This window comes from Genypterus blacodes, unplaced genomic scaffold (assembly GCF_046128005.1).
Source record: "Genypterus blacodes isolate CSIRO-AG114 ecotype Tasmania unplaced genomic scaffold, CSIRO-AGI_Gbla_v1 ptg000012l_1, whole genome shotgun sequence".
NCBI lineage: Eukaryota > Metazoa > Chordata > Actinopteri > Ophidiiformes > Ophidiidae > Genypterus > Genypterus blacodes.
In genome coordinates, this window is record NW_027466826.1 from 2380265 (window position 1) to 2407425 (window position 27161).

Consider the following 27161-nt stretch of genomic DNA (forward strand, 5'->3'; position numbering starts at 1 on the left):
ATGAAACGAGTATCACATGAAGTGGGTTACCCAAGTCCACTTTGGTTGCTGTGGAAAGGATGAGCTGGTTGAGGTCAATTTTATTTGTAAATTTCAATAACACCTTTACAGCATCTAATTGCTTCTAAGCTTATGACTGGCCAGTTTATTGCATATTCTATCAATACAAGCCTACAAAGGTCTGAGGTGCAGATCTGAGAACACCAAGTCATATAACCTAGTTAATAGTATGAGGCTGTGGATCTTCACGTTTACAGGCATTTGCGGGCAGGAGTCGAGGTGTTTTTGTAGCTGTTTGTACTGTAGTGATGTGGACACAGCCCAGAACTTCAAAGGCTTGAGTGACCCCCTTGTCTCTTTGGGCAATCTAAAGTGTGTACAATCGCACTACCTACTGCTGAAATAGGGTCATTGTGTGCCTGTGTCTGTTTGTATGTGTGTGCCTGTGTTTGTGACTGTGTTATGAGGCCAGTTGTGTTAAGGTCTTTTCTATAATTTTCCATAATAATGCTTATTGAAGCACATTACCATAATGTAATCTATTTTCAACAGCTGCATGCGTAGTCGGTATCTATTAGCTACGATGCATTTTAGATTATAAATCTAATATAGTATCACATCACTTGCTCTTTATATGTGTTAGAAGTGTTCATCCACTTTTTTGTACTTTATTTTGATTTAAGGGACTAAACTGAATTTAAACTGTACTAAGTAAGATTTGTATGTAGACATACTCTTTGCTGTGCTTCTTAAACGAGCTGAAATCCCAAACAGCATGCACAAACAACATCCAAGCCCCACTGGGATCACTAACTGTAGAGTTATTAGATTTAATACATTAGAAAGAACAAAATGGAAGCTCACGTAGAGTTATTAGATTTAATACATTAGAAAGAACAAAATGGAAGCTCAAATTTTTCAATGAACTTTGTGGGTTTATAAAGACATGTGTGATGGCTGGGTTCTGTGTCACAGGATTGTTTTGTATTTTATGGGTTCACAAACACTGTTATTTAATAAAAAAGTGGCATTTTCTATTGGCTGTGATAAATAAATGCATGTATACGTCAGTATTTCAGCAAACTTGGCAGTAGTTTGTTTCAATAGTGAAACTTTTATTAAAAACTTATTTTAACCACACAACATTGTTCATAATCGATATTTTGAGTTTGTAAGTGTGAAAACGTTTTCTCAATTTCTACAACCCACCAGCAGAGGGCGCTCCTACATGTTTCCCATCCCAACACGTCACGAGGAACGGGCTACTACCGTAGCATTGCCTGTCTGTGTTTCTTAACACTAGTTAACGGCTGTAGACTGAAGGTAAACTTTATTTCTCTCTTTATTCTCACTATTCAACTAATGGGTTCGTCACTTTGTCCAGGCTGGACATGAATGACGCCGAGTCACATTGCTGCTCCTTTTTGTTCAGTTCACGTGAGCTAGCTAAGGTGGCTCCTTATGGTAAGCATTAGCGTTAGCTAGCAACAGCTTCTTATGTTTGCAGCTATTTTGGCTGTCAAATGGCGGTAAACGACGGTATTGTTATCATCAATCAGTTGCTTTTCAAGTTGTTTTTGCCAGGCAGGCGACTGTGGTCTCGATTGTTGTGGTTACCCGTCACAGGCGTGTCCCTGCCTGATAGTTTACGTTGACTAGCAGATGTATGGTGCGTTTACTTGGCTGTAGTAACCGTGTTCAAGCTCAATGTCACTGGGACTGCGTTAGCTTTATCAATCTGTGATCTGTGGGGTTAGTTTCGTCACCTGAGCAGCAGTATGTAGCCCCCCCCCCCCCCCCCCCCCCCTCATGTATTTGTTATCTGTCACTGCCATATTTAGCCATCTAATATCAACAGTAGCCAGTAGTAGCCATTGGTTGTAAAAGCCGTTAAGAACACAGCTCTCATGTTTGTTCTTTAAATCTGCAAGGCTCGGACACGGGATCAGCATGTCTTAATGGTTGTTTTTGCCTAGGAAAGCGCTGATCACCAGTGGTTTATTGCAAATCTACTGCATTATTGCCTTCACACAGTTGCATTCTGTTAATTCACTCTGCGAAGTGGGATCTTGAGCCCCATGACAGTGGCTAAGTGTTGAACAAAGTTAAAATAAACAACTCTAAGGCCTAAAGGCTGGGTGTTGCCTGTTGTCCAGCTCTGCCCTGATGCTCCTCTGGGATGGCCAAGCTGCAAATAGAAAGCTCTATGTGAAATAGGGGGGTTATTTTTAAAAGCAAACAAAGGTTGGAGGTCAGTTAGAAAGTGAAGTCAGTGATACAAATAAGCCAGACCAGAGAGGGTTTAGGTTCAGTGGGAACCAGCTTCAGCCACCAATGACTTTAAGAATTTGAAGAATTAACTTGTTTCATCAGACGTGATACCGCTTAAAAAATGGTTAGTGATCGTTGGGAACTGTCCATTGTTGTACTGTTTACATGCAGAGTAGCCCTTCAACTGAGATCTATTCTCTGCATGCTTTGTAGAGATATTTTCCCCGTCCGTTATCATACATTTTGTGTTTTGCATAACTGTTCGGTAGATCATCTGGTGTGCACAGGAGGCTGCTAAAGCTGGCAGTTTGGCAATACCATTTTCATCTTTAATAGAATTGAAATTGAATTGGAGCAGTGTGGTTTTGTTTAAAGAGTTTGCTGAACAGGTTTGTATTAACATTGAATGTTTTACTCATGTGGTACTGGCACAGTTTGCATGGCCTGTACTTTTATGCGTGTCTATATTTAATGGCTTTGTAATGCAGTGGGAGGGGACAGGGATAAGAGTAGTGGTAGGTGTAGGTCTAATCACCGCTTAAAATACTCCCCCAGCTTAGATAATGCAGTTTTTGAGCCTGTCAGCAACAGGAGAACACGTCCCCCTTTTTCGTTTGCAATTGCCACCCAATTGTCCCTCAGTACTGGAGCCACTGGTTTCTCCAGAAGATTTACCAGTGCCATTCCTCTTGTTTTGTGACCACAGGTTTGGATGGCGACTTGACTTATCGGGGTCCATTCAGGCGACAAAAGTGATGGTCTAAGGACTTGCAGTCACAGTGGTGCTTTCGCCTGGAATGTTACTCTGGTCAGTGCACCTTGAAGGAGGGCCACGGAGAGTCAACCATGCTGCTGTGGCGGTGGGGCACAAGGTGTACTCCTTCGGGGGCTACTGCTCCGGGGAGGACTATGAGACGCTACGGCAGATTGACGTGCACGTCTTCAACACAGGTGAGTGGCAAACAGTTCTGTGTCTGTCTGTATCGGGATATCGTTCGGCATCTTAGCAAATTTAGCTTTCCTCACTCGGACCAGGCATTCAGGTTTTCAGGCACGCCACTTCACAGCGAGTCCAACAGGTGTGAGAGCAGGTTTTTGGTCCCTTCACTCCTTTGTCTGACCTGTAAACAATGTTATCCTTCCAACAATCTAAAACAGGTTTGCTATTTGAAAGTGATAGAAAATGTCACGAGTTTAATGATACATTATACATCATTGGAATCAGTGCAATCATTGTCTCTGTCTTTTCTGCTTGCTCACATTGTTTGTATCATCCGTAAATGACGGTGAATTCTCTTGTAGTTCTGTGTTTTATCCGTAAAAAAGGAGAAAAGTATTTGTCAGTCATATTCAGAAATACCAGATCAAGCTTAACTATTTAATTGAACCTTCACCGAGGCTTTAAGACACGTCCACATTTACCTCACACACAGGTTACATTGGTGTTGCTATCCATTCAGAACACAATTCCTTCTCTTTTTTTTATTGCGACCTGTTTTATTTCTCCCGTGCTACATTGTCAGCCACCTGCTATAAGGTTTTACAACTTCCGGAAGTAGCTGGAGCCTTCCTGCTACTGCCACACCATGAAGAAAAGCAGCGTTACTCAAAAGAAAGATGCCTGTGGTTGATTGAGATGGAAACAGGGTATCCATTGTTCCAGTGTTTTTATGTTGTCACTTGCTTTGAGGCTGGTCTCTTTGATGTTTGCTTTACAGCACTACAGGTTCCAGTGATTTTCTCCTCCTTGCCCTTTATACTTTTCTTCTTTTTAGACATAAAGAGATTTTCTCCTCCCATACTGTTGTGGGTTAATGAAATTTACTAAATTTGGTCTTGCACAACGCTCCACCCCACGATTCAGGATGGTTTTTATACTTTTGAAATCCTGTTTTTAGAAGGCGGTTAGACTTCCTTTTATTGTCATTGCACAAAAAACACAACAGTGAGTCTTGTTGTGTTGACAACTAACTGGTTGTCATTCATGTTGACTCTGTGTTTTTCTCGTATTAATGTAACTTGTTTGGATTTCATCTGGTCATACCTGCAATAGATTTAAGCTACTTTATGTTGGATAACCATAAAGCTAGGTGCAAAATAGAAGTTGTTAAGCTCTAAATGTAAATACATGTCAGAATAGATGCACAATCATTTTCTACATTTGTGTGCATTTTGTATTTGTTTTTTTGTTTAGTTTGATGGATACAATGAAAGCAACAATAGCCATTTTGAAAATATTTTCACTATCAATGTCAAGATCAACTTGAAACGTGTAACGTGAAAATGTTACGATATATGATACTACATACATTTGCTGTTTTAGAATAGACTGATGAAAATGTGTTCTACTAATAGAAACCGACAGCAGAACTAACTAATTTGTGTCAGCATTATTTTGGTTTTGTGAAAGATCTAAAAGTCTCTTTTGGTTTATTTGTTGTCATTTCCCTTCAGTGTCTCTGCGTTGGATGAAGTTGCCCCCAGTGAGGACCGGAGGGCTTGTACGTGCCCGTGAAGTGCCATACATGCGCTATGGCCACACAGCTGTGCTGCTGGATGACATAATCTACCTCTGGGGTGGGCGTAATGACACAGAGGGGGCCTGCAATGTGCTTTATGCCTTTGATGTCAGTAAGTAAACATGCATTAGCTCAAACTGTGAGTTTGAGGTTGTGTCCCTTGCAACCAAAGATGCACCTGTTTGATACAAAGGTTACTCGAGCAAGACAGTTGGTTCCATATGGAGCAGTAACACCTGCCTTTGTTTAGTGGTTTACCACCGCACAACTCAGGTGTTATACAATAACTGGGAGATAAAATGGCAGGTACTTGTATCAATTTAATGGTAACTCATTTGATCCACAGTCACCCACAGATGGTTCACACCCAAGATTTCAGGAACAGTTCCAGGGGCAAGGGATGGTCACTCGGCCTGCGTCCTAGGGAAGTCCATGTATATCTTTGGAGGGTATGAGCAGCTGGTGAGTCGGTTGACATTTCTCATTGTTTTTAGCGTCTCACTGTGAGACTTGCTCTCTGGGCTTTAAACCTCTTAACTGATCTGCTCTGTTGCTTCCTAGGCTGACTGCTTCTCCAATGATATTCACAAGCTGGACACCACCACCATGGTCTGGTCATTAATTAATGCTCGAGTGAGTTAAAACTGCCATTTGTAAATTCTTCATGTATATAGTCTTACACTGCACCCACTAATTGGTCTTTTGAACCGGAATCTCTTGCCCCTTTTCTGGAATTTCCTCATTTTCAGGCAGCATAAGCTTTGGTCGAACCAAAATTGGCTAGTTATAATGGATTGCAATAGTGTGAAAATATTCATTAACACTTCCTAAATGACTCCTGCAGCACAATCCCCATCTCCACTGCCCATACCTGTGCTCATAATCCAAACCATTGCCATCAAAATTTAATGTTTTGCTATAATACACTACTTCCTGCAGATCTATTGAACCTTATGGGCAGCGATACAAAAGCTGTGTGAAGCTAGACATTCATGTTAATATATGTTTTGATTTCTGCTGTTGTCACCCACATGAAATCATGCTAACTAAAGCTTTCTCCAGTATAGTATAGTTCATATGAAGAATCTATAAGCAAAAATGTATAATTCAAAACATTTCTAAATGTACAATTTCTTATTGCGCTTTCCTAGTAATTTCAGTGAAACTGATATTGATATTAATATCAATTAATTAAACACAAGTACCCTGAGGCTTGATTGATATTGCCAGGGATGCACAACAACTTGAATACAAATATTACCTCAGTTTTCACAAATTAACTCTTAATTTTTCAACAAACTAAATGTTTAGTTACGCCAAAACACTAAAATCGTCACACTGTTGGCTGTCACTGGGCTGACAGTACTGCTACAGAAGTGCCAGATTGTCATATTTGCTGTATATAATGTAATACCACTGTTATGTGATGCAACACAAGAAGCCTCTCAGAGGTTTATGTACATTTCCCTTTTGGGAAATGAATTTTGCATGTCAGTCTGCTCACATGATAAAGTGGATTGGACCACCGTCTGGATTGGCTTTCATAGAGCCAGAAAGGGTATCCTCATTATTATGATTATTCTCATCCCACTAGTTCCTCATATATTTTCCAGCACATCAACAAGATTAGACTTGTGTCTGTGCACAGAATTGGTTGCACATGTGACTGAATAATAGAATTTTATTCTTTTAATCTGCAAAGATTCCCTGTGGGGAAACCCAAGACTTGTGCTCTGCTTTTTGCTCAGCTCATGTTCATCAGTTTCATTGTAGACACATTGTTTATGTGAGGTTGTCTTTGCAAAGTTTTGGGGAATTCTTTTTAATTTATATAAAACTTTTATGCCTTATAAATAATTAATCTTCTCACTTTCATCAGGCTGATTTGCACAGTAAGGCAGTAGTTAGCGCTGCTGTCAAAGCAAGAAGGTTAACGGTTTGAATCTCTGGACCCCGCAATCACAAACATGCCTGTTAGGCTAATGTTCCTGCCATTGCCCTTGATTAAGGCTATATAGGCTGTGGACCTAAACATTACCACTTTATAAGCTTTACTTACAAGTTTTGGCCAGTTCCAGTGAAAGAGCCTTCTTGGTTAACTCACAGAAAACAATGCTGACACATTCTGGAAGTGGAAGCATGTAAAATAGGATTTAAAATGGTTGGTCAGCTAAAGGCAAACAAACAAGAGGGGCTCCTTTGTCTGGCACATTTTATTTTTTTCTGAAAAGACTACATCACTTTACTGTTGTACATTTGCTTACAATTCATGCTTTGCTAGCATATATGGTTGGTTTTGCACACTAGATTCTGTTAGTATGGATAGTGAACTTAGTTTGTTGTTTGACTTTGTTTATTTATATGTGATAAAGTGTCCACTAGATGTCACTGTTGACCTGAAGTTGATAGATCAAATGCCTTTTTTCAAATGCATAGGCAGAGCCTGATACCAAGGGCTATGGTACACACAGGAGGTTATAACTATAAAAAATGATGTGTGTTCATACTGTAAAAGTCATAGCATCATCTGCTGGCTTCTCTTAATAGGGCAGCCCAGCACGATGGAGAGACTTCCACTCTGCCACCATCATTGGGACAAAGATGTTTGTGTTTGGTGGGCGAGCAGACCGCTTTGGCCCCTTCCACTCCAACAACGAGATCTACTGTAACAAGATCAAAGTTTTCGACACAGAGACTAACTGCTGGCTGAGCACGCCTTCAACACAGCCATTACCGGAGGGACGCAGGAGTCACTCGGCCTGTAAGATACACACCACCTCACATACCATGAAAATGTATACTTAATATATAACATATTCAAGAACAATGATAAAAAGTGAAATTCATGTTCATCATATTAAATTGTTCACTATCCGTTCTGCTTTTAGTCTCTTACAAAGGAGAGCTGTACATATTCGGAGGATACAATGCTCGTCTGGACCGGCACTTCAACGACCTTTGGAAATTCAATCCAGGTAATTCACTATCAAATCATGTTGAAGGGGGAAATAACCTATGTTGCTGTGTCTTGATCTTGATCAGTTGTTTACGCTGTGGATACTAGCATTGTCTTTTTTTGGCTGCACTTACGAGTGTGTTTACCTCTGTTGAGGGAACACAACTTTGGCAGCTTTGACCTAGTTTCCTTTTCATTTTGTGTACAAGGGCAATTGGACAGTCTTCACTGTCAGTGTCAAGATAGAAGCTAGCTGATCGCTTTTATTAATGCAACATGAAATACTGCACCAAAAGAAACAACACTCAAACAACTCATAATATTTCTGTCTCCTGAGTCTTTTCATGCATTATATACATTTTGCCAGATTAGAAGTCAGTAGAAATGTTTTCTTCAATAAATTCCTTCATGTAGTTCGAAATTTAGCAAAGTAAACTAAGAAGCCTGGGATGTGCTCCAGGAGAATTATACAAGATGACTTGGCATACTTCAGTGCATGCTGTTGACCATTCAACCCTGTCGTTTGCTGTCCACTAGATGGCAGTATCTTAATTATGTGCAAGTGCCTTGCAAAATCTGAAAGGCCTGTTGCTATAGAGATGCAGTGATGCTGTTTGCTGAGAGTGTAGAGCTTCACGGTTCATCCCTTTATGGAATGACTGAGAGAGCTTTGATGTCACTCATATTGCACTTTAGCAGATCAGAATGGAACGGTTTAAATTGTAGATTTAAAAAAAAAATCACGACTTGTTTTGCTGACGTCGGCACTCCTTTCAAGCTCTTATACCTGGTACTTGATTTGTGCTGAGGATTTGAATAACGTCATTCATATACATTTAAGCTTTGTTGTGCAACATGTGTTCCTGTTTCTCTAAGATTGATATTTTTGAAAGGAAAACAGTTGTATAGTATATTACTTTTTTCCTCCATATTCCAATATTATGTGTTTAGAGTATTCTCTTGATATTGTTTGTTTTGTGTGAATTACAGAGGCCTTTGCCTGGGAGAAAGTAGAACCAAAGGGGAAAGGTCCATGTCCACGAAGACGCCAGTGTTGTTGTATGGTTGGAGATCGCATAATTCTCTTCGGTGGAACCAGGTAACATTGGTTCGAATCCAAGTGATTTCTACTAACGCACTTTGTAATTAAGGCCACACTACATTTCTTTTGATGTGCCTGTTAGTGAGTCAGTTAGTGAGCTAGTTCCACCAACACAATGACTTGGACACTCAGCCAGGCACACCAATCTTTGATCGGCTGCATGTGGCGAGGTGTGACAGTTTGGTCAGGTGTCCACTGTTGTACCTGGTCTCTGTTAATAATTTTTTAAATCAGAAGATTACAAGAATACACAGAAGACATAGACGAAGACACATCATTTTCATATGTTATCATTAAAATGAAAGGAATAACAACCGCCCCTCCCCTCTCCTAAAGTGAAAATAAATGCTGTTTCCCACATTTATATGATTAATCTCCTTTAGATACTAAAAGATAAATACATACACACATATATAAATTGAAGCATTTAATTGAAGCATTCTCCTTAAATCACTGTCTGAAAATGAGTGCGATAACATGAAGATGCTGGCAATTTGATTGTGTTCAAAGTTTAATGTACTGCTGCTGTTTAATGTAATGTAGATTCACAGATGTATATCGAAGCAGGATTGACAAGACATGATAGCAATGTGTCACTTGCAAGCAGTCTGGGTCAGGTAGCAGTGATGTTACCGTACTGTGACAGCTCATGTCTGCTGGATGTGGACTATTACTCAAAAGAAGTACCATTGTCTTTCACGGTGGTGGCGTTGCATCGTCTGTGTCCTCAAGGCAACAGTGCTCCCACCTGCACGATTTCTTTCAACATAAGAAGGAAAAGCAATTAAGATATTTTTTCCACATTAACTCTCACAGAACAGATTCAGTTTATGAAACCATACACATTAAAGAAAAGCTGTGGAACAATTATGGGACAGTTTTGGAATTTAATTGGCAAATAGAATGTACAATCCCTGAATGTCATTCCTCTGCCATTACCACTGCTGCTATTTGCTATTTTGTTTTCCATCTACATTCTTATTGACTACAAAAGTATTTGCATCTTTAGTTCTCTGGTTTAAGTACTCTTCCAGGTTGACAATACAATCCTATTGAAACAGGTTTAAGTGTTCAGTGTTTGCTGTTTTGCAAATATTGACACAGCATGAAACAAAATAATTGAATCAGCAAATTATTTTCGTTTGTTGGAGTTTAGTTTTCTTAATTTTAAAGTCATTTAAAAAGTTCAATCACTTGGTTTGGCTAAAAGATAAGTAATCACAAAAACAATAAAAGAAATTAAAGCAAGTTTTTCTAGAATTCCTTTTTCTGTATTTTGTGTTTACTATACCACTATGACTAAACTACGGCATACTAATATATACATTATAGTATATGAAAACTTAAACTTAATAGATAAGTTATATCCCTTTCGATTACCAACTGTTATGTATGTTTTATATATATATATATATTCTATATTTCTGCAGTGTTGTCGTACAGTGAAAATTGTCCCAGAATGGATGCTTGCAATCTTTCTTTTCTTTTTTTTTTTACAATCCTCGGACCTCTTTAGTTTTATCTTTTAATTGTTGTCATAATCTTTATGAAGTACTGGCTAAGAAGACGCAGAACATCCTGTATAGCTTGGTGAAAGAAACCTGTCCTTTCAACACACCACACATTATCTGGCTCCTGTAGACAGCAGTCTGTGATGATCTCCTTGATGGCTGGTGATGGTAAGACAGTAGTGCTGGCGGGGGCTCGGTAGTGTAATTTAAGGTGCCATTGGGCTGATGACGGCCTTCTGATATGCCAGTAGTCAGTGGAGTAATGAGGTAGCTAACAGCATTAGCATGGTCCGAGACTCCAAGAGTGGCCCGGGACCTGGGCTACTGTTATCAGCAAGGCTGTGTTATCAGGCGAACCCCACTGGGATAAACCTGATAGTGGAGATCGGGAGGTTGTGGATAAGAGTCCTCTCAGCCCCACTACGTCTACAGGCCCCTGAAGTCCATGAGGCCTTTCACCATTGCTGAATTGTTCTTCTACTGCTTCACTGACCAGCACAGCATGAGCAGCAGCAAGCCCTAATACACAAGTGTAATCTTGCCTAGTTCATTAAACAGCTGTATTATAGTAATTATGGTAATGATTACTCAGCTGTTAGCATCTCCTCCTCTGCAGGTATATGTTTTATGCTACGTTTGATTCTTAAATAAAAGAGGAATCAATTCAAGAAACAAGCATACATTCTGCTGCTTCTAAATTTGGTTGTAAATTGTAGTTGTCAAGTGGCAGCAAAGTCAGTTTTTTGTACAGATTTGTTTATAAAGATGGAGAGCTGACAGTGGTTATTCCTCAAGATTGTGGTGCATTGTTTGGTTTCTCGCCAGGATTAGACAAGGAATCATGATTTCCTGTAGTGAGCAGATAGTGGCTAGAAGAGGGAGTGTCACTGGGCTCAGTGAATGATGGAGGGTACTGTTGGTGAGCAGATGAAGAAATCAAACACAACAAACCCAACATCTGGAGATGTTGCCTGAGAGACTCATTGTGATTCCTTTTTAGAAACATACAGCTCTTTATCTCTGACAGTTGACATGATTGAAAATGGTGCGAGTGGGAGCACTTTGTTGTATTTGTGTTATTTGGAAAGTGAAGGATTTTCTGTCAAGACCTTGTTGGCTGTTACTGTACAAATTAGAGCGTGATCCTCGCAGAGCCCGCGCACGTCGGCCACACAGGTTTTCTAGACCAGCACTGGACTGTTGTTGTTTACACAAGCAGATTTAAGCCTCTTACACACAGGAACTCCCATAAGCATGTGCACACAAACGCAGACACACAAACATACACAAAGCTGCTGCTTATCACCCTTAATTTGTTTGCTTGTGCTTTGTCCTGTTTGGACACTGGGAAGTGAATAGGTGCTTTGACTCTGGTGTAAGTTTAATAGTTAGTTTAATGAGTTCATAAGTTGGAGATGGGTGTATTTTGTCTCATCAAACAATGCTATTGTAGTGTGAACATCACGTTTGAAGCCAACCAGTGCTCTTTTGTTTATTGTTGCACGACCTTACAACTTGAGGACAATGAACAGGGCTAAAAAACTTATTTGTACCTGTCGCAATGAAACTGACAAATGTCTGCACAGGCCATCATGAATTACCCGCTGGACACCTTGCTTGTATTTTTTGTGGAGTTCCTAATTTTGGTAGGTCCGCCAAGGAAATGGTGTTTAAATTTATGGTCCACCACTTGTTTTCCTGGGAAGATTGTCCCTTCGAATTGATCCAAAGCAGAACCCCCTCCACGGATATTTATTCCTGCAGGTATTTGTGTAGGGAAAATTTATTGCTTTAGTGAAGTACAATAAAACTATTAAGTCTAAGAGGCCTCTGCTTTCAAAGGGGTTATACTGTGGACTGACCACTGAGGTGCCTTTGAACTAAACCCACAGCTATAACGATGTCACTACATGACAGTATTACACCACTCTGCTATATGCAAATAAAACAATACATACTAATGAGGGACACTCGACCTTGGAGCAGGCATGACGTGCAAGTGTGATATCAACTCTGTAACATTTAGATGAACTTAAATGTTTGCACTTTCAGCTGGTTGCCAGGACACAGTGATGTAGTGTTTTACCACTGAAACTCTATTGCATGCTACTGTGTTTGTCTTTCTTGGTACTCCTATGCTCTCCTTTGAGGATAACTAAGAAGCGTGTGTGTGTGTGTGTGTGTGTGTGTGTGCTTGGATCAATGACAGGCTGGGCATTAGTAGCAGTCTATTGAGTGCCACTTACGCCAGTGTAAACAGGCCCGCAGAGCTGCAGAAAGGCGCGAAATTCTGCCCCATCACTGATTTATGACCTCAGGGAGCGTTCTTTCTCATGGAGCGCAATTTGATATCCCTCAGGGCCTCTGCTACACTCATTTACTCAGACCTGCTCACTGCCCCACGAAGGACGGCCTGTGCATGACTAACTCCACCTGCACTGACCTTCACCTACGCACAAGAAACAATGAATGGATCGGTCCCTGTGCTAACTGTTCTCACCGATTGAGGTTTAGTTGTCTTCTAATGGACTTAAAACAGTAGAAGTCGAGTGTTGCATAATGAGCGTCACTTTGATTGTGGATCTCACGCTGGGCACATGTTGTCATTTTTGGCATGCATCACAGTCTGTGTATAATTGCTTACGACAATCCCCAGGTTGGGCTAAATCGGGAGACATTGTAAGGTTGAGAACAGGGCATCCTCTGAGGGGCAGGATATGAACAAGGACATGACAGATTGGCATGCTGAGAGCAGGCAGCTTGGAATCTCTAAATGGGTATCTGGCGCTGGCCCTTGAACTACTTGGACTTGATGAGGTTTATTCATTTCATCACCACATTTAGAGAATGTATTTTCTCCACAAAAAAGTAAGATGTAATCTGAATCACAGTCCACTGTCGAATTGTCATTTTGTGTTGGCTGCTGATAGTGTGCGTTTTTCAAAAAAAAATTTAATTCCCATACATTGAGAGTCAGGGGGCTCCACAGTTAATTGCTGCAAAATTGGCCCTTTTTCTTTCTTTCGCTACCCAATATCTCATTTTGATTGTGACCCCACATGTGTGGATGGATTTATTGGATGAGAGATAATCCATAGAGATTTTCCGAGAGTTGGCCAATGGTGATGTAATTACTATGATTCACTTCTTTTGGTTCAGGGTATCAGTCAGAGAGGAGAAGTCACAGTAGGTCTCTGCTGAGATTTCCCACTGGACTCCACTCTTCTAATACACTTGATCTCTCATTCTGTTATTCCGGTTGCAGAGTGCCATTTGTGTGTTTCCATGTGTTTGGATGTATTCGCATGATTCATGAGTCACAGCTCCTCCTGTCAAGCTGACGTCAGAATGGTGCACAGACACACACACACACACACAAACACACTTGCTCTGGCAGCCAACAGACATGTGTTCTATTTGGCAACCTAGAGAAAACCTTTTTTTGTTAAGATTAAAGCACAATGACGACATCCCACCATTAGATGCAGAAACTATGCTCCACTTACTGGGTTTATGTTGTTGTTATTTATATAGCTGACTCATTCCCCTATTTTAGGATAGGTTTTGCACTGGTGGAAAAGTTGAATATTAGAATAAATACACAATGTAATGATTATAAAATACGTGATGATCTGGGTCCAACCAAATATTATTGTTCTGTTGCCAACTAGGTTTCAGGTAGAGAGGGTGAGGCTGCTTTAGGGAGACCACATAGGGGGTAATCTCATTGGTAGACATAACATTCCAGCCCAAAATCTCATCTTTAAGCCCTCTGAATTGATATTTAATCAGTATGGATTTTTTTACCTGTCTTTTCACGGAGCCACAAAGCTACTATTGACGCCACTGATTTTGTTTAGCAGATCAACTAGGTCAAAAGCCTGGTGCCTCGATAGCACCAATGATGCCATTTTGTTCTTTATCAGCGGCTGAAAGAGCTGCTGTTAGAATTGTCCAGCCGGTCAAAGTGTGGTTTATTATCACTGTTGAACCTCACAGTTCAAAGGTTAGACTAAACACAACATGGAGCTGAGGCAGAACCTCTCAAATGCGGTGTTGTCTTACCTGGCGTTGCGTGAAAAAAAACCCTGTACTCCATTCCGATTCCTGTTAAATCTTGGTTCTATATATCAGCCACGGTGTCTGCGTATGCCACCTAAGGTAAACCTACTCTGGCAGATTTACCTTATTCTCCAAGGCTCCATTGAAACATGGCTATCAACAAACCATATATCTTGGTGCCACACACATTGTCATTTGCCCTTAAATGTCAGAGGGTAGACTGCAGAAGTTTCCTTTGCCGTTTGTGTGCATGTGCAGGGTATGCCGGAGATAAAACTTGTCAAACAGTGGAGGTGACCCCGACAGGATATGGGGCATCCCGCACGTGGCTGGACAAGACCTTGGGGCAGCACAGAAACACTGTGATTTACTCTTCAAAGACAAGCTCATGATAGTATTTCATCTGCATCTTAACCCTCCTTAACCCACTAACAGGCTGTATACATGAAGCTGTCATAGGGCCGAGTGTTGCACAGCAGCTCAAATAAACAGCCAGCATAGGTGACGCTTTGTGATGCTGTCGATCAAATGATTAACCACTGTCAACACCAAAACAAAAACCTCCTGCTAGTTTTTCTCTTACCATAAATTAACTTAATCATGAAGTCATACTGTGTCGATGTCCTCACAATTTGCAGTTTGAAGAGGCAGGGATGGGACAATAAATCAATAGAATTCAAGGAAAGTTCATCGCAAAAGTGAACAGTATACTAATGAAATGTTTGATGGGATCCAAACCCCATATAACTATGTACAGTAGTGTGTAGATCCTTGTGAGGAGCTGACCTTGATACGTAAAAGCTGCAGATAAAAGGAGCTATAGAGGAAGTAACTCTCTTTTGAAGAAAATTACGCTGCCAGCCAACTTGACAACCCCTTTGGATTTCACGTATATATTAACCAGCTGTGGTCAAGGTCCTGAAATACTTTTTAATGTCTACTTCCTCTTTTTAGCAGGTAGCTCAGAGTACATCTTGTCCACTGAGTGCAATTTGATATGCACTTCACCAGTGACCACCATCTCCTCTGTCTAATCTGAAGCCAGGCGTCTCTCTGGGAGCCAGCTGTAGTGTCTCACCCTCTGCATGGGGCTTAGGTCTGGGCAACCAGAGGTCTTAATCCACCATCCAGCCTCTGCCTAGGAGGGGGGCACAGATAGCTTGTTAAGACTGGGTGAGACAGCCGAGATTAAGGCAGAAGGAATGGATGGGAATCTATTGGCCTGTCACAGACTAACAAGGGAGATTTATAAAGTTTATCTTGAACAGTCTTTGGAAAGTTTAACAGAACCACTGCCAACTCATCTCTTACCAGTCCTGTAATCCAGTAAACCTTTTTAATTGGCTCCAATTCATACAGGACTAGTCATTTCGCCAAAATCTGTTAATATACACTGATAGAAAATAAGGTAATATGGTAGTTAATGAAATTGTAACATGTACAATATTTTTTTAATTGTCAGTTACATGTCAAGTCAAACTAAATCCTTGCTTGCTTACCTGTTACTGTGTCTCTACCTATTTCCATCATTCCTGTCATATATTTACACACATCTTACACTTTCTCGCTTAGGTGCCACTGAGAAAATACTTTAATGCATCTGGCCAGGCTGATAACGTACTAGGCAGGAAGTTGTAGTGTGTGATGAGTTCCTTTGAGATACATGATTCTTAAAGACCAAAGTTCAATAGGAAGTGGAGAAAGGAAGAGGATGCAGATCACATCAGTCTAAGAATGAGGATATGGCCAATGAAGCCCACGGCAGGAGAGGTTTCAGCGACATCATTACACCGTTTGTGTTTCAGGGGTTTTTGAGAGTCATTTGCCAAAGTTGTTGGTTCTTCCTGGACACTTCAGGCAATTTGGAATGTCTAGAATGTTCCCAGGCTCTGCGGTTTTCCCTCATTAGTTTTAGGGCTGTAGTTCAACTGCTACTTGGTTTTTGAGGCAGAGGTTTGGAAGATGATGACGAGGTGGTGCAGGCAGTGCATTGCTGGGGACCCGGCAATTGGGTGATTTAGACATCCTCATTGAGTGTTGTTTGAAACAGCAACGACTTGTTTTTTCTAGTGGGGGAGCGGCTTCACTCGGCTTCACTGCTGCCTTAGGAGGGAGGAGCACTTAACACTTTGGGATACTTTGTCGGTCCTGTAACAAAGTGACCCATCAAACACCAGGATGCCACATAAAGTCACACCCTGTGACTTTCTCGCTTCAGCTACACTGTCACTCTCTCAGAATCAAACCACCCCACCCCCCCCTCACCTCCCTTACAACATTCGCTGCCTCTATGATCCTCCTCACCGCTCGTCATCATTTGGAGGTGACCAATAAAGCATGACCTGTCTCTAACATTCTGATGGATTTCACACCCAGCTAACACTGTCCATGAGTGTGTAAGAAAGCCTTTCCCCAGGGGGTGCAATCCTCTTTTTTTGTGGTAACACTGTTAAAGCGCCTCCTTATCTGGACCCCTTCACACGTCAACATCGAGACCTGTACCCTAGCTCCATGTCAGCTCACAGAGTGGTTAATGACGCTACTGTAGTGTGTTCTTTAGATAGAGATGTTGCATTGCATCTGTTATGGAGTCGGGGTGTTCTCGCTTGCCGTTCTTGCGTTTTGCCACCTGCATAGAAGGAATGAGACTGCATAATGTCTCACCGATCTGGTCCACAAGTGGGTATTCTTGTTGTTTCCTCTGAAATAACAATTGTACACAGAATAAGATGGACTTGACGCTGCCGTGAGGGCAAAAGCTTCATATCTGTGGATGTTTGCGGCCTGATATGCTCCCTGTGTTGGAGGAACAGATTCCAGTGGAGTGTTTGCCTCACAGCGTTTGTTATTTTTCCAAGTGATGCTGACCTGGAAGAAATGAAATTCAGCAGGGATGTTCCAATGATGTTGCAATGGAAACGAGCACTGCATCAGTACTGCTGCGGACAGCTCTTTCACTACTAAACACACCTTACTGTAATTACAGACATCGAGTTGCGAACAGCACACCTCCCTCAGGCCAGATTACATTATGTTTTAAAGGTCCAATAAATATGCTGTTGGCAAATATCTTGTCGACTGCCAAGATTTGTGTAACAGCTCAAATATGGTATTAAAAAAGAAGCCTAAGTTGTTTCAGAAATTAACATTAGACAACCATTATAAATTCACATAAGTATCATTTATGACTGTAAAGCATTTGACAGATATTGATGTCTGCATTTACAGTGCTGCTTGAAAGTATGTTAACCCCTTTAGCAGTTTAGACATTTCTGTTTTATCATGATATTTCTTTCTCTATCATCACCAGTTTATATATATGTATAAAATGTCAGGTTTATGTTTATCAATTGCATGTACCTGTTCAGAGGGAATTGTGTAAGTAGCCCAAAATTGAAACATGAAACATGGAATGAGTGTATGTGCAAAAGTAAGTGAACCCTTTTAATTTGTAGCTTGTGGCACCTCCTTTGGCACTTTACTTCCACCAAACGTCTTTTGTAACCACTAACAAGTCTCGCATCTGCTTTTGGGGATTTTTGCCCACTCCTTGCAGAACTCACACAGCCAGTTGAGAGAGGTTGGAGGGACATCTTGCATGTACCGCCCGCTTCAGGTCTAGCCACAACATTTCTATCGAATTGAGATCCAGACTTTGACTGGGCAGATCCAGAGTACGAACCCTCTTTATCTTGAGCCATTCCTTGGTCGTTTTGCTGGAATGCTTTTGGTCGTTGTCATGTTGCATAACGCATTTTCGGCCATTTTCTGACTGATGGAATAAGATTCTAGTCAAGAATTTGCTGATAGGCCTGAGAATTCATGGTTCCCTGGATAATATGGAGTCGTCCAGGTCCAGAGGCAGAAAAGCAGCCCCAGACCTTCACATTTTCGAGAGAATGCACATCCAGTAGGCCTCTGTATTGTCTCTAGCAAAGTTGAAACGGGCAGTTTTGTTCTTTTTATGACAGCAGAGGCTTCCTTCTAGCAGCCCTCCCATGGATGTCATGTCTATTCAATTTTCGTCTGATAGTAGGCGCATGTACATTTACCCCAGATGCTGCCAGAGTGGTCTGCAACTCTCTCGAGGTGATGTGTGGGATGGCTTCACCTGATTTATTATTATTGTGATGCTTCTTGGTGATAGTTTTAATGGACGTCCACTTCCAGAGTTGTGGTTATGTTGAATGCCCTCCATTTGTAAATGATTTGTCTTACAGTGGATTTATGGGGCTGGAATCTTTTGGAGATGGTCTTATAGCGTTCCCCAAACTGATGGGCTGTCACAACCTTTTTCCTGATGTCCACGAATATCTCCTTTCCTCTCAGCATTGTTGATCAGTGTGGGTTTGCCTTGGCACTATAGTGGTTTGGTTTGTTTCCTCTCTCTTTATTCAGTGCTGCCCAAACCTTTTCCTTTATCCTGTATTACATCTTTTTACATGGCCATAAAATACTTGTAATTAGTGTCAAGCATACAGATGAAGATGAAATGAACTAAACTACTGCCATCTTACTACCACTACTTCAGTAGTAACGTTGCAGCGACCAGTAGACAGCAGATCCAAATTTTGGAGTCAGGAATGGTCAATCTGATGATGACCGGGGAGGGAGTGGGGGGGGCTTGGGTGGTCGTGTGGGATTCTGATAAAGCCTCCTGCTATAAGCCCTGGTGGATCACCTCCTGGGGGGCAGGGGGCATAATGACTTCCCCAGCTGGCCCCCTGGGACGACTGCGCTCGTGCTCTGCGCCTCTCCTGGCTGCTTTAAGCCACCGCCGTGTTTGTTTAGGAAAGATTAGCAACGTAAAACCCTTACAACATCCTGAACATGCAGCGAACGGGAGACACGATGGAGTGTATGCACGGTGAGAAAGAGAAATAGAGATTGATGGATGGAGAGACGGTGGTGTGAGGAGTAGTCCGATGTGAGGGAGGGAGAGAGAGAGAGAGAGAGAGAGGGGGTTTGGGGCTAAATTGGGAACTACTTTACCGGGAACTATTCAGAGAAGCAACATCCGTGAGTTCCAGCGCTCGCATGTAGATTATGGGAATTAGAGCAAGTGAACATCTACAGTGCTACAGCTGTGTTATTCCCACATCACAAACACACAAGTTACCTTATCGTTACAGTTCCTTGTCCTGAGGGACCCTGCCAATGTCGCAAGGCAAAACAAAAGACTTACAAGCGGAGATCCTGAACCGTCACAGACTAGAAGCTGGAGTAGAATCTTTACAAAATTGTTCTTGAGCCTTTCTGGTTCATTGGTTTGAAACACAGGAATAGTTCCTGGTTTCGAAAGGGCCTAGACTAGAGTGTTAAATACGAGGTCTGTGAGATGAGAATGGAAAATGGGAAGGGCTAGGATGGGAGGAAAAGGGAAACATACAGTTAAGTACAGGAGGTAATTCAGGTCAAGTGGTGTCTTGCTTTAGCAGTACCAGATTGGTTGTTGTTGTTCCCAGTCTGTTGTTAAGACCCAGACCTGGCTGCTACAGGTACGACCCTGCCTGGTGAAGCATCTGTCTTCTGGAAAATTCTTTACCTAATGCACATTTTCTATCCCCTCTTCTGTCATAAATTAAGTCTTTTGTCAACTATTATTCAGATCCCAAAGGCTGTGGTTCGTTATGTCCAATTATATGCTTACATTGTTCCCGGTGGAGGTATTTTGCATTTAAATGAAGGAAGAGGGGATGATGATGATGATGATGATGATATGAAGATGCTGAGTAAAGAGAATTACGGTCAAATTAGGCAAGATGTAGTCGCTTGATTTATTAAACAGGGGTGCGTCTCACAGGTGGGTGAGGGGGGTGTTTAGCGGTGGCAGGAAACAGATGTGCGCTGATAGCAACAGCTGCACAGGTCTGAGAGACTATCTGCACGGCCCAGCCTGCCGTCTCGCTGCGGTGCTCCACTTCCTGCAGGCTTAAATCATGCCAGCGCATGATAAGGAAGCCACAGCGCAGTGTGAGCAGCATGAGTCTTTTGGGAAAACTCAGTGGCTCCCCACCGCAGGGTTTACTTGTGATCATGTGTGATAAAACATTGATGTCCAGCATAACTGTTGATGGGCTGTTCAGCCTTTGTGGGAAGTTTTCGGCATTAATCTTGACTTGAATAGATTTCAAGCCTTGACCGCTTCCAAGAACTCACTCTCATCATCGTTACGTTGACAAATCTGACCTCTCAAACGACTGCTTTTGTTCTGTTTACAGCCCCTGTCCCGAGCAAGGAATGGGGGATGAGTTCAACCTCATGGATCATTCAGACCTGTACCTCTTGGATTTCAGTAAGTACTCCATATTTTTATCCTCATCTCTTTTGTTATTTAAAGGTGTCTGGTTTTTTAAGGTAGAGATGAACCCTTGGTGTATAGAATCCTGTATCTACCACCTCAGCATGCTGTTGTAAATTAGAAATTATTTCCAAGCTCCCCTGCCCTGTTAAATCATACATCCGGTTAGTTCTTTCATTAATTATGTAATAGCTGTAGCCTCTTACTCTGCTGCCTCATTTCTCACCTGACGTAGTATTCCTGGCCTTGGCCCTGCTTCCTGCTATCACATTGGGCACTTCCACCTCCCAAACTACCAAATAAAGCCATTTCCTGCCTGCACCAGGGCAGCCTGTAATGCTGTCGGGGTCACAGCGAGCGCTCGCAATACGCAGGGCCGTACGGGACTGGCAGTACCTAGTGGCATCCCCTGTGGCACACGCCTCCACGTGCCAGTCGCGTATCTCTTCACACTGATTATCCCGTCCATATGGTGGAACAACCAAGGCGGGGCCATGGCAGCACAGAGGAAGCTTGTAATTGTTGCTTACACGCAGGTTGGCTCTTAGCTGTGTGTCTGTGACGACCTGTGCTGTTGACAGAATGAGCTCGTTTTTTTGTCTACCATGCCGACGAAATTTAACCCCTTTTTATCTACAGGTTCTTTTATCTAACCTGCCTGGCTCATTCTTCAACCTTGGATTTTGAATTTTGAGCCTGAGTGTCCTTTGTCCTTATGACCATTCCATACACTTTCTTCTATTTCCAGGCCCCAATTTGAAGACATTATGCAAGATAGCTGTTATTCAGTACTGTCTGGAGCAGTCAGGACTTCCTCATGACATCAGGTCAGGCCAACACTTCACAAGCTCACCTCCAACTTTGGCACTGTTGGGTTGTTGGTTCTTTGCATGGTGTTGTTGTTCATATTCTGTTGTTTTTGCCAGCATTGTCTTCACTGTTCTATAATTAGACAACTTTGTCTGACTTCACAAAAACAATGTTATTTTACCATCCTCCATGTAATTGTGTGAAGATTTGGTGAGAGTGGCTCTCAAACTCTTTCATGTTATCTTTAACCACTTTTGCAAAGCAGAAACCTTCCATCCATTAATATCAGGGAATTTATGAAGAGGGTGGCCTTGAACATTATTGCATGTACGATAACATCAGAAAGATAAACTGCATCTTTATGTTAACCCTTCTGGCAGTAAGGTTTGTTGCACAGATAAAAATGCAAATTAAACTCTGCCCCTTCAAGCATATAGAACAAAACAGAGAGGAGAAAAAAGACAATTATTTGCAATGGCTTTCCCAGAAAGATGAACAATTTAGTGCAATCACAGAACAGAAGGTTCCCGGTTCTATTCTAGGCTTCTCATAGAGAGCCTGTCAAAGTGTTGTTGAGCAGCACACTGAACCCCTAACTGCTCCTGATGTGCAGGTTGGCTCCTTGTATAGTCTGCCCCTGCCATGAATGTGAGGTCAATGTTAAGCCCTTTGGATAAAAGTGCTATACAAGTATATACCATTTTCTTGGGAGGAAAAAAAGAAGAAGATACTTCCTTGTATACAAGTCTTATCACTTCATTCACACCGCCTCACTGTGAAACGCTGCAGATGAATGAATGAATCGACTCCCACCTCACCCAGCGCAGAGAACAGAAATGTTTGTTAAAATCTATTGTTGAAATTTACTACACTAATAACATCCACGTATGTAATTTGGGGCTTATCTGCCTGAATGCCACAGCTTCTTTGTGTGTATTGCACAGTTTCTGCTACACATTTGGTGAAGACCCTCTTTAGTTGTGGCCATAATCACACCGTTTGTTTCAGAATGATGGCCTGTATCACAAAGTACTAAATCACTGATAACACGCACGCTCAGGCACTTGGAAACTCTCGGATAAACACTAGTATCTTAACATTATGACGATGATGAAAAAGTAAGATATAAGTCAAAAACAAATCATGTTACAATTCTATTTCATGGGGGAGGGGGGTCTCATTACTGTAATATAATGAATTGCTAAAATACAATACAGACAAACACAATTATGTATATGAAATGTATTGAATACATCATAATAACTACTTTTCTATTGAAGATTTTGAAGAATTTAAGCATAATTTGGGCAGTTTAAGGATTTTGTAAAGGTCTTGCAGCAGAGGCTCTGTGTGAGGAAACACTGTGGGTCCAAGCAAATTGCGTCATAGATCAACTGAACAACACACCCCTCCCCCCTCCACTCTCATGTACAAGTTTTCGAGATTGTTTAGGCAGAAGAGACTCAAAAAGGAGTTTGAATGCACCCAATCTTAGATGTTGTGAAATTTAGTAAAGTGCAAAATGCAAATACATAAACTGTTTATTTTTGTCATCATCTTGTCATCGACCTGCATTTTGACGCAGCAAGTGATTTTCTGTTTTTTTATGTAAGCTTCACATTCAGTAAAATAAAAATATGCTAACACTGAATCAAGTGTTTTGATTTACAACAAATAGTGGCATACAATCCATGAAGCCAAGAACCAAGTTACAAAAAAAGCCTCATGATTCAACTTTTTGTAGCGTAAGTTAAATTCTGTAGACAAGAGCTTCAGAAAAGTGCACCAAAGTGCCTTTTCCGTAAGCAGCCAGTGGAACCTGATACTAATTACTCCCCTTTCCCTCTCATTCCTCTCGCACCACCATTGCCACCTTGCACCCTCCTCACTTTGCGTTTTACAGTTGTGTTTCTAACCCTAAAAGGGTTTCAGGCGGGGGGTCACAAGAGCCCGGTTAACTCCCATTGCCCCTTGTTGGCATCTACTTCTCCAATGCCAATCTCTCCTTTTTTTTAAACACACACAACAACAACAAGAAAACGAGCAAAGCAATTGAGAGGGAGTGTGTGTGTGAAACCAGAGCCAGTGATAACAATCTGGAGCTCAACCTCTGACCTGTCATCAGGTCAGCACTAGACCCAGTTGTCAGCCCCTGCTGCTGGTTCTCATGTTACAACAGTGCCTTCCCTCATCATTGTCCACATCGTAGCACTTCACTTGGAATGGGTGGGGGGTCATGTCACATCACATTCGGTTTGACAGAGAGTAATTGTCGTTGATTTTTAGATTAGATTTTAGTCGAGTGTATTCTGCAGCACAGGGATTAATAGGAATCGAGATTAGTTTAGAGGTTGGTGATATATTTAAGGTTTGCTTTGATCGCTTGATAGCTGGAGAGAGCAAAGAAGGTCAGCTGAAGTTAGTACATTAACACCCACGCTTGTTTGATGCCCCTCACACACACTTATCCATCACCTGCAGCTGGGTTATAACCGCACGTAATTGCTTGGGTATATTCTTCTTCTTCTTCTTCTTCTGTATTGGGCTCATGCAGGCTGTGACATATTCAGCAATAGCTCAGCCAGATCCTTCCCTTCCAACTCTTCCCTTTGTGTGCCCTGTAGATGGGAACTGGCAGCCATGACCACCAACAGCAACATCAGCAGGCCCATCTTCTCCTCCCATGGCTGACATCGCGGAATATGAAGCAGAACCAGAACTCCTCTCTCTGTTTCAGGACGCAGGACGTCACCATCTGCGCTCTGAGGGACTGTTTTTGTAGTTTGCCTCTGTATTGGATTTACACACTCTTCAAATTAAATCTGGGCCCCTATCTTTTCAAACTACCCTGCATATTACTTCCTCGGATTCCACGGGCTTCTCTTACTGTCCTACAAACGGAGAAACATATTTTCTTTTCATTGAGCCAATGAGCCCCTTGAGACTCTGATCCTGTGAGAAATCCATTGCTGACACACATTCAGCATTTCCACGTCTTTGTTTCGAGCCTCTCTTGAAATCCAATCAGCCTATGATAATCATTGACTAATAAACTTAAGCACAGGTGGAGATGAGGACTTCAGCCAAAGGTTTTGAGAGGTCTTCGTTCTGTTGAGGCAGAGGATGTCGCAGGATGTCATCCCGATGTCACACACAGCAGATCTCCCCCTAAGAGACAAACATGAACCTTCTGTTTCCAGCCTCAAGACTTGATGAGACTGAGGTGGTCGTGAGTTTGTATATCTTGCAGTTCTAACTTTGTCACTAAATTAAGTTAATGGGTCACGTTATAAGAAGTCTACTATGCTAACTTAATACCTTGGCACAGAATTTGGGGTACAACAATATCTCTGTATGTAATACTAGTGAAGGTTCTGATTGACTGGGCTCCCATACTTTGCGTTTACATACTTTATCATGAATTGGCCTGTCTCAAAGGTGATTTACACGGCCTTTGTTCGAAGCTGTTTGACTTGTAAAATAATCGAGTCCATCTACCTCCCTCAGTAGCATGTGTCATGGAGCGATGATGATACCACATTTAGTGGTGGACTTCCCCCCAAAACAGGTAAAGTGTGTATCCAAACCCTGTATGTTCTCAGTCAGTCTTGCTTTTGTGAATGTGTGATTTTAATGCTCACTGGAAGAGTACAACCCACTTGTTCAAACTATTCACCCACCCTGTTTGTTGTATGTTTTTCAGTGCCAAATGTGGAAAGGCGTCACGGTTCAAATACTGTGAGTGTATGTGTGTATAAGCACCTGGTCCTGTCTACATGTAACCCCAGCTCGCCTGCTTCGGTTTGCCTGTTGTACGGGAGATCATCACTAATATGCATTAAGTAGTTGTTCCTCTTTATAGACAATCCTAACGAGTAAAACAGCCTTCACACACGCTCCTCGTGACCAGCTCAGTCACACACCCAAGGTGAAAAACCAGGGAAGCGTGCACATGTTTTTGTGTGCAGCTCCAATTAAATGTTAAAAAGCTGAGCAGATGTTACAGATGCATAAGGGCTGTTCTTCACCTCCAATCTTAAAAATGCTCCGTTTGGAGATATTTATTCAGCTTATGCCTGTTGCGGTTGTATCTTCTATCACTCACTTATCTCTTGTAACAATGTAAATATGTCACAGAGGACATTAATATGATAACGATCCAGTGAGAATAACTGTACAAGCAGCTATGATGTGAAATCGCTGCTTGTATTTCATTTACAATTTTTAGTTCCTGTCCAGAACAAGCCATTGTATGTATGTTTGTATGAAGCCCAAAGGTTTGCAAAACTAAAATGTTAATTTTGACCTGCATCATTTGCATTTGGTTGCCGGTGTTTGGGACCCAAGTGTGCTGTTGAATTTCTGTCCCAACAGTCTGATGGATTCACTTTTTTGATGAGTCCCTCCTCAATTAGATTGTTTGAATCAAAACCAGCAGGTGTCTGTGTCCCAGGATTGAAAACCTCTGACTTAACGTGAGAAATGTTTACAGATCTACATAGTTCATATAAAGCAGTGTGGAACAATCATACATGCAGGTTAATGTCACCAGAATACTGCACTAAAGCCAATTTTGGCATGTCAGAGCCTTACAGAGAGGAGACATGTTAATGCTGCTTTTTAACTAAGAGAAAGTTTGAGATGTTTTGCCCAAACCAAGTCTGAATATTAATGTTTTTATTTACAGACCAGTGGTGCCAATGGGACTCAGTGAGTCTAATGCCCTCTGCACTGAACATACACACGGACATATCACACAGTTAATATTCCTGAGTACCCCAGTTATATGGTCTACACAGCAGCTACAACAGTGAAATCACAGGGAAGTATCAAGCGTTCACACCAAACCTCTGGTGAACGAATACAACTGTTTTGTGACACCAAATGGCCATTGGCTAAATTGATGATTTTTATGTATGTCTTTTCTTTTTTTTTTCTCCTTTTTTCTTTTTTTTTTTTTTTAAATGTGTTGTGGAGCAGTATGTTTTATTTCAGCATTTGATCCTACTTGCGAAAAGTGTGTGACGATTGTGGGTGATAGTAGTGTAAGTTAAGAACTCTACAGGAATATAACACAAAGTAATTATTAAATAAATGACAATGTCGACAATATGGACAACAAATGTAAAGTCTTGTCAACATGACCGTTTCTGAAGTTTTCTCTTGTACTTCTTGACATGTTTCTCGACTATTGACGCGACTTTTAACTACCTGAAACTGTTTCTAGCCACAAAGATTCATCATTGGATTATTGTGCATGCCCACAATTACGTCGATCGATGTGTGAGCAGTATTTATTTGCCAAGTAAAAAGTCGCTGACCGGGCTGAATTCATGCCAAGATGTGTACTTTGTGCCAGTACAGAACAACCAGAGGGTCGTCATTTTTAACTTTGTACGGGAGGCCTCGTGCGGTTGGATAATTTCATAAATAAAACTAAGAAATAACACTTTGTTAGAAACACACAAAACAACAGAACAAAGGTTTGTGTGTACTGATCTCACGACTGTGCAAGTCCCCTAAAGTTTATTTTAATTTATACAGGGGAAACTTATCTGTCAAGGTTTGTCTGGATTCCCTGTGCAATATGATTTCTTACTGTATCAATAATAAATTTGAGACAATTTAA

The 27161-nt window shown here is 41.5% G+C and overlaps 1 protein-coding gene across 1 annotated transcript; it reads left to right on the forward strand.

Annotated features, from left to right (window-relative positions):
* The first annotated feature begins 1214 nt into the window (after window positions 1-1214).
* On the forward strand, window positions 1215-27161 carry klhdc3 (kelch domain containing 3). Its single transcript, XM_076162481.1, has 11 exons — window positions 1215-1323; window positions 2978-3222; window positions 4726-4902; window positions 5137-5252; window positions 5352-5423; window positions 7338-7551; window positions 7679-7765; window positions 8737-8845; window positions 20643-20716; window positions 21471-21549; window positions 24157-27161. Exons 2-11 carry the CDS (start codon window positions 3069-3071, stop codon window positions 24221-24223), a joined length of 1149 nt encoding a protein of 382 aa, XP_076018596.1. The 5' UTR covers window positions 1215-1323; window positions 2978-3068; the 3' UTR covers window positions 24224-27161.

Excerpts from the sequence above, each read along its gene's own strand:
- klhdc3 (XM_076162481.1), top strand. The coding sequence starts at position 3,069 with ATGTTACTCTGGTCAGTGCACCTTGAAGGAGGGCCACGGAGAGTCAAC. Across the intron at positions 3,223-4,725 it reads CGTGCACGTCTTCAACACAG|TGTCTCTGCGTTGGATGAAG; the intron begins GTGAGTGGCAAA and ends ATTTCCCTTCAG. Across the intron at positions 5,253-5,351 it reads TTGGAGGGTATGAGCAGCTG|GCTGACTGCTTCTCCAATGA; the intron begins GTGAGTCGGTTG and ends GTTGCTTCCTAG.